Source organism: Cebus imitator, unplaced genomic scaffold (genome assembly GCF_001604975.1).
Source record: "Cebus imitator isolate Cc_AM_T3 unplaced genomic scaffold, Cebus_imitator-1.0 Scaffold59, whole genome shotgun sequence".
Lineage (NCBI taxonomy): Eukaryota > Metazoa > Chordata > Mammalia > Primates > Cebidae > Cebus > Cebus imitator.
This window is the reverse complement of record NW_016107374.1, coordinates 966,026-974,431: the sequence shown is the minus strand read 5'-3', so window position 1 is coordinate 974,431 and position 8,406 is coordinate 966,026. Positions and strand designations below refer to the sequence as shown.

At 39.9% G+C, this 8,406-nt stretch overlaps 1 protein-coding gene across 2 annotated transcripts in view; it reads left to right on the top strand.

The window, feature by feature from the left end:
- The window catches only part of ATXN10 (ataxin 10), a 166,993-nt gene that overhangs the window by 130,674 nt on the left and 27,913 nt on the right, over positions 1-8,406 (top strand). For both annotated transcript variants that reach the window (XM_017529465.2, XM_017529467.2), the window contains one exon: positions 646-709. In XM_017529465.2, coding sequence (XP_017384954.1) covers positions 646-709 — 64 coding nt within the window. The remainder of the gene's footprint in view (positions 1-645; positions 710-8,406) is intronic.

Here is an 8,406-nt window from a genome sequence, read left to right as displayed (position 1 = left end):
CCAACATAGTGAAATGCCGTCTCTACTAAAAGTACAAAAAAATCAACCGGACATGGTAGCAGGTACCTATAATCCCAGCTACTTGGGAGGCTGAGGCAGGGGAATCACTTGAACCTGGGAGGCGGAGGTTGCAGTGAGGTGAGATTGTGCCACTGCATTCAGCCTGGGCAATGAGAGTGAGAGTCTGTCTCAAAAAAAAAAAGTCAAATTTTAAAACCTTTTCCCTGTTGCTTCTAGATTGAATCATAGTTAGGAAAGCTTTTCCTGTTACCAGCTTAGAAAAGGAATGCACCCATGTTTTTTCTAGTGCCGATTTTTTCATTCTTTAAGTTTAGATCTCAGATCCATCTGGAGTTTATCCTGGTGAACAAGGTTAGGAAGTGATCTACTTGCATTCTTTTTTATGCGGCTACCCAATTGCCCCCAATTTTTTTTTTTTTAATTCCAGTGAAAAGAAAATGAAGTATTACTTTTTGTTTACATGTCTGTTTTAAATAGTTCTGGGTTACTATAGGTATTTCAGGTAATTGTGCAAACAATATTATAACATTGAGTGAGAAAACACAGAAAAAGCAACAAGTCATCTATAATCTCTGACTATAGCCATGCTCTTTTCAGTGTATAACTCGTCTTCTTTCTTTCTAGGTCAATGAGCTGGACGGTATCCCGTTGATCCTGGACAACTGCAGCGTCAGTGACAGTAACCCCTGTATCCTTGCATGCGAATGACCATGCACTAGTACAGCCAGGGCCTTAGCAAAACAAGTCTCTTTCCTTGTGTTCTTTCAATATGTAGCCGGCTGCCTTGCTTGTTTACTTGTCCTGAGAACTAGATCATTTTCTCAGAGTTACGGTGCTAGAATATCACTTCTGTAACCTTTGTACTATGGTAAGCTAATTTCTTCAAAGTGAGTAAGACATTTCAAATGGGCATGTGGCTGAAAAGCACTTAAAAACCTGGGGCAGGGGTAGCCCATGCAAGGCCTGTGCGGCACGTCACCTTTCCCATGTGTGTGGTCTTCAGAGCAAACGTGAACAATTGTGTATTGTTTTGCTGTAGAGATTCTGAGTATTCAGTCCTTCGGAAGAACTATTTTAACAAGGGATTGGCAACATAGAAACATGAGGAGCACTCTGGCTCCCTAGCAAGAGGGAGGAGTACTTCAGTGGTGCTGAATTCTCATCTTCAGAGGGGTCGTTCTGCAGCCCTCTGCTGCAGAAGCTGGGAGCTTTGGCTCTTACCCCTAGCTTGACGTGGCCACCCTTGCTGGAGGGTGTTCTGCAGGGACCCTGCTTTTTTCCTACCACTTCAAGTAATTGTACTATACAAAGCTAACCTAGTACAGTGGTGAGTAACCAGGGACCAGATACAGCTTGTTTAGATTTGAGATAAAACCTACTGTTTAATTTCACGAACTTCCTTGGTGAGAGCCGAACTCAGCTGTGTCCCTCGTCCTGGTCACTGCATGGTCCTGTGCCCATTACCTGGGGATGGGGCAGGGCAGGGCAGAATAAGGCTACTATACGGACTTTAGGAGTGTAGCCTGCGGGAGGCAGTGAGGGGCCCAGCCTAGCACTGACTGAGGAGGGGGTCATTTTAAAAATCAGACTCTCTGCACTATGGCTTCTGCCAAGAAGAGAAAAGGAACTGATGAAAATCATGTGTTTCAAAGTAAGTAGACTGAGCAGTCTTATTGTTTGTGCTGTGATACTGTCATTTGTCTGATTAGCGATAGAAAACAATCTTATTTTAAAGAGCATAGTAGCTTGTAATTTCGGTCAGGAAAAGACAAATACACAGCCTCAGAAAACTCCTCTTCAGGGTAAAGCAAGTTGGTTCAGTGACTGGCGTTGTGGTGAGTCCCTGTAGGCTGTGTTCATTAAAGAGTGTTGACATTTTTTTAGCCCCCAAAAAAGGAAAGAAAAAAGAAGAAAGCTTCTAGTCACAGTAAAGCAGTACAAGAATGTCCAGGTACAACTGCAGATGTTGCATTTCCCAATGAAAAGGATGATTTATTATGAAAAAAGAAATTCACTCACAGTTTACTTTGAGTGAATTCCCTGAATTGACCTTAAGACCAAAAAATAAAAAGACTGTTGTCCACGAGCACGTCTTAGGCCCACAGGTGCTCGCAGCACCTTCCACACTGGGGTCCTCCTTGCCAGATGGCCATTCATTCATTCACTTCTTCCTCCAGGAAACTTTGGTTCAGTCCCTCTTGTGTGTTTACACCCATTGCTGTATCGAACCCTGACAACACCATGAAGCAGATACTATTCTCGTCATCCCTATGTTGTAGATGACGAAATAAAACTGAGTCTCTAGCCTGTCCAGAGGTCAGAACCAGGTAAACATGTAAGTGCCTGGCCCTTAGCCATTTCTCCACGCTGGCTTCTTACAAGTCACTGGGAGGAGACAGAGCGCATGCAGAGAACCACATAAACATATTCATGTAGTGGAGAAATGATTCAGACTTACACATTTAAAAATGTATATGGATATCTGTATCTTTAGCTAGATAACTGGCTTTTAGAATGATAGTCAGTGAAACATTGCAAGATCACGGAATCTCCTCTGAATCATTAAGAAAAGATAAAATACCACGAACACCTTTAGTGTTAATGTGTATTCAGTAATTCTTTGGAGTTTTATTTATTAAGCCTACCAGATTCTAAAGGCATATAAAATGTAATAAGATACGAGACACATAGTGAAATATCAGCACAAAGGGAGAATGATAGTTGAATGGTGAGAAATGAAAAAAACATTACAGCCTAGAGATTCTGTTTTTAGATGTGAGATCTAAATTAAAACCTGGCTTTCATAGTCCTAAAGCAAATAACGACATGATACAGATTACAAAATTTACCTGATTCCATAGGTAAATCCACATTGATGCTCCTTCCAGACTATTCTCAGAGAATTATCCAGCGATTCTGGCTTTACTCCTCACTTCCCATTCACTCTTTTCCCCGTCTTGTGCTTTTTTTCTTTTATTTTTTTTTTTTTTTTTTTTTTTTTTTTTTTTAATTCATGAAAATAATACATCTATATGGGGGTTTTTAAATATCAAAAGGTATTCCGTAAGGGAACAATGTCTTTAGTTCCACTTTCTACACTTTTTGATTCACTCTCTTCTTCTGGTAGCTACTTTTGTATATCTAAATAATATGCTTTGCTGCTTTTTCTCGATATATCAAGTTTCGGTGTGACCTGTTTATATTTGATATGAGCATTGAGCTTCTGTACACCACCTCCTCCCCTCCCTACCTAATGCTTCCACTGGAGTTAGGACTGCACATCCTGTTCCCTGTTGCCCAGGCTGGGGATGAGGCTTAGCATCTTCTAAAGTGTTTGCTATTTGAGGCTGTGTGTGTGTGTGTGTGTGTGTGTGTGTGTGTGTGTGTGTGTGTGTACATTACAGTGTGCACATTACAGTGTGCTTGGTCAGACCTTTTGCCCATTGGGATATTTTTCTTTACTATTTGTTTGTTAACACATCTTTATGTATTCTAGATTGAAGTTCTTTGTCAGCTGTATGTGTTGCTAATATTTTCTCTTTCCTGTTCTGTGATTATCTTCTCATTTTCTTCATAGTTTCTTTTGAATAACTGAAGTTCTTAACAATTATTCAAATTTATCACTTTTCCTTTATGGTTAGGGTTTTTTGCACATGTATCTTGTTTTAAGAAGTACTTCTTTACCCTGAGGTTATGATGTCCCCACGGGACATCTGCAGATAATATGTTATCTTTTGAATGCTTTATAGTTTTACCTTTTATATAAAAGTCTGTTATTCATTTAGAGTCAGCTTTTGTGTATGGAATGTGTTAGGGTCTATTTCTATTTTCTCCACATTTCAGGTAATTGTCCTGGCCCTAGTTACTGAAAAGAACATTGTTCACTATAGTGCCCCCTTTATCAGAAATATTCGTATAAGTTTGGGTCTTTTTGTGGACTCTGCTTTCTTTTCCATTCATCTTTTTTGTCTATCTCTGCACCAATATGATGGTCTTAATTACTGTAGCTTTCCAGCATGCCTTGATAAAGGATAAGTCAGCTCTTCCAGTTTGTCTCTTCTTTTTTAACAGGTTAGGACTATTTTTGGCCATTTTAATTTTTCCATAAAAGTTTTAGAATCAGCTTATTAAATTCACATTTGGTCATGTGCACACGCACATACATATATATACCTGTACACATACAAATACCTCATACACCACTAACAAAAACAATTTAAAACTCTCACATACTGAGTTATTCACTGAAATTTCATTGACTAAAATGAATTTGATGGGAGTTGACGTACAGTACTGAGTTTCCAACCCATGAACGTGTTGCATCTGTCCACTTGTTTAGGGTTATTAATTTGCAGTTTTACTCCATATACTTCCTGAACTCCATTGCGTGGATTTTGGCATGTATTATTTTGTTACCATTCATTTCAATATGCTTTTTAATTTTTAGTATAACTTCTTTTTTGACCCGTGGATTATTAGAAATCCATTTCTAAACAATTCAGAATTGTTTAGTTATCTTTTGGAGCTTGATTTCTAGTATAAATGCATTGTGATCAAATAGCACCTACTTGATAGCCTCTGTTTTATGAAATGTGTTGAGACTTGATTTATGTCCTGGTAATATGGTCGTTTTTGCAAATGTTCTATGTGAGCGTGAAAAGCATGTCTGTTTTCCAGTACTGGGGTATAGTAATTTATATACATACATTAGGTCAAGTTTGTAAATGGTGGTGTTTAAAACTTTTATGTTTTTACTTATATTTTTGTCTACTTTGATTTATCAGTTAGAGAGAGATGTTTTAAAATAGCCTATGATTGTGGATTCATCTAATTTTCTTTTCGTTATATAAATTTTCCCTTTATATGTTTTGAGGCAAGGTTTTTAGGGAAAGGTGTACACTGGGTCCTGAGAAATAGTCCTGTTATCATTATGAAGTGACTCTCCTTATCTCTAAAAATTATTTTCTGCCTCATATTAATATAGCTGTCCTAGCTTGCTTTGGATTGGTATTTACATGGGATAATTTTATCAGTTCTTTTATTCTCAAGCTTTCTGTCTGATGTGTTTCTTGTATAAAGTACATACAGTCAGATGCCACATAGTCATGTTTTGGTCAATACAGACCCATATTCAACCTTGGTCTCATAAGGCTGTAATAGTGTATTTTTACTGTACCTTTTCTATGTTTAGATCCACAAATACTTATCATTGCATTACAGTTGCCTACAGAGTATTAAGTACAGTTACATGCTGTTTAAATGATCTTTTAAAAACAAAATCAGTGGAGTGATCCTCTCTGACTCTCCCATTTCCCACCCCGCCTTGCATAAGCTCGCCCCTGTTCACGGAGCCTCCTGGACTGCCCATCATCCTCAAACTAGGCCTAGTCTGTCACATTCTGAAAGATCCCCTTCATCTGTATCCACTGTCATTCTCCCCTTCCTCAGCATTCCCCAGGCACACCGACAATTCTAAGTTCCCGCGTGAAGGCAGCCGTCCGAGCGCATCTCTGCCTGTGCTCCTCCCAGGCTTGGTCATCCTTGTGCTTCACACCCAGCATCCTGTGTCTCTTCTCTCACGTCCCAGCCCACACAGGGGCTCCCGCCAGTCCCTGCCAAAACTTGCTCTGTTCCTTCAGCTCATCACAGGTTATTGTTAAATATGTGTGCATTTATGTCTGGATTACCTGCTGGATTAGGTTTTTAAGGACAGGGATCAGTTTTTCTCTGTTTTTCCTCGGTATAAATATACCATTGTCTCGCATGTAGTAGATAACCAAAAAACATTTCTTAGATACCAGAATGGGAAAAGGAAAGAACAAATAAATGAGCAAACAGCAGCTTGGTGAAATATGTGCGTGCGTGTGTGTGTGTGTGTGCGCGCGCGCGCGCGAGCGCATGTATAGTTATTTATTTATTTATTTATTTATTTATTTGGCTGGGAGAAGGTGGTTCTAAGCCCAGGAGAAATTTCTCCTATGGGTTCTTTGACTCTGGTAAATTAAGTATTCTTGGTTTGTCAGTCATATTATTTAAAATTTGGTTTAACCCATTTTTCTAGTAATTAACACCAAGCTTTCATTGTACTTTTAGTATTTTGTGTTAAAAAGTGATAAGATATTTTGGGCATGCTAAGACTAGGAATCAGTGTTGATGTTGAATATCCACTAATAACAGTATCCCTCTTCTCTGACCACTCTGAATAACGTCCTCCTTGGAATAAGGGTGAGGCCTGGGATGCCTTTGGATAGAAGTCCACCCGTGCCCCACGGGACATCTGCAGTCAGGACTGTGTAGAAGATTCCTCTTTGTCGGCCACCCTAGGGGTTAGGAAATCCAAGCTGGCCTATCAGAGCAGACTGGAACCAAAACTGCCCCAAGGTAGGGAATGGGGCTAGAAGGGTTGCTTTTCCATTTTTTGGAGGTAGCTTTTAGAGACTACTGGGGATTTCCAAATCCAGGGAGAAGGCACCAGCTCCAAGGGGAAGCTTAACCCTGAAGGGCTGCCCTGGCTGCTGCTGCCTCAGGGACACGAGCCCAGCTAGTGCCCAGCTGTTCACTCACCCAGCTCACTTTTGGGTCACCCACAGTAATGACACAGTAGCCAATGCCATCGGAAAATTCCAGCTCTGCTACCACAGAGACAATTTCTTATTTGTCAGTTTATTGTGGGATTTTTTTTTTGTTGTTGTTTCCAAATAGAAACAGCTGAACTTCATTTGAAGTGTTTTTCTTTCATTCTTTTTTGATCTGTGTTTTGATCTGTTGTCCTTGATGTGGGTTTTTTTTTTTTTTTTTTTTTTTTTTTTTTTAATATTGTTTTTATTGGGGGGAGGGGGCGGGGACAGGGTTAGAATGAGAATCCTGACTGGGTCACTCTGGGGTTTTTTTTTTTTTCTTCTTCATTTCTTTTTTAAATTGAAACACCTAATTTGTAAGAAAATAGAATTTACTTCCATACAGAAATGTAAGTTTATAGGAATAATCACTGAACAGTAGTTTTCCCAGTAATTCTATGCTGAGGAAAAATGGCACAGTGGCAAGGGCATCAGCCCTTTGGCCAGGCAGACCCACACCCAAGTTCTGCCACTCCTTAATTTCCGAGCATTGCACCCAATCTCTGTGTTTTAGCTTTGTCTGTAAAATGGGACCTACCCCGACAGGGTTATAGTGAGTGTAAAATGTTATCATGCTTATAAAGTGCTCAGAAACAGTTTCTCAACAGTCAAGTATTTTTGTACAAATATCCTGTGTAGCTGTTCATTCCTATAGAAAGGTAAATTTTCATCTGTGATTGCACTGTGGATCAGTGGTGAAACTCAAATAATAATATCACCAAACAGAGTAGAGTCCAGAAACAGATTCACACACACCCAACAAAAGCCTCACTGAAGTTCACTGAGAAAAGGATAGTTTTCCCATAAATGGTGCTGGACCAGTTTAATGTCCATAATGGAGAAAAATGACCTGGGACTCCTAACTCACACCATTCAGAAATGTTGATTCAAGAAGAATTATAGACCTCAGTGTGAATGGTAAAAGAGTTTCTAGAAGAATCACAGGAGACTTTGGTTATTATCTTGGATTGGGCAGAGGTTTCTTAAACAAGGCACATAAGTCTACCTAAAAAGCAGTAACTGTAAGAGAAAAGACTTTGAAATTATGTTTGCATTACATACATCTGACAAAGGATAAGGACTTTTACAGAACAACAGGAAAAGAAACAATTCAGTTTTAAAAATGGACAAAAGACTTTCTTGCCATTTCACAAGAGAAGAAATGCAGATGGTCAGTAAGCATATGGAATGAGTTCTGCATCATTAGTCATCAGGGAAGTGCAGATTTAATCCACAACAAGTAACCACTAGACCCCACCAGAATGGCTAATAAAAGCCTCAACGGTACTCAATGATGGCAAGGATGTGGAGCAGCCTGAACTTTAATGCACAATGGTGGGATGTAAATGGGAAGAATTGCTTTGTAAAGCTTTTTAGTTGGGAGTGTCTGCTAACATTAAACATATACCTGTCCTATGAACCAGCAGCTCCACCCTAGTATATACCCCAAGAGAAATGAATATACTTGTTTATTAGAACAAGAGTCCCCATCTCCCCAGCCACAGATCTGTACTGGGCAGCACAGCAGGAGGTAAGTAAGCATCACCACCTGAGCTCCGTCTCCTATCAGATCAGCAAGAGATGAGCGAGCATAACCACCTGAGCTCCGTCTAACATCAAATCAGCACGAGGTGAGTGAGCATCACCACCTGAGCTCCGTCTAACATCAAATTGGCACGAGGTGAGCGAGCATCACCACCTGAGCTCCGTCTAACATCAAATCGGCACGAGGTGAGCGAGCATCACCACCTGAGCTCCGTCTAACATC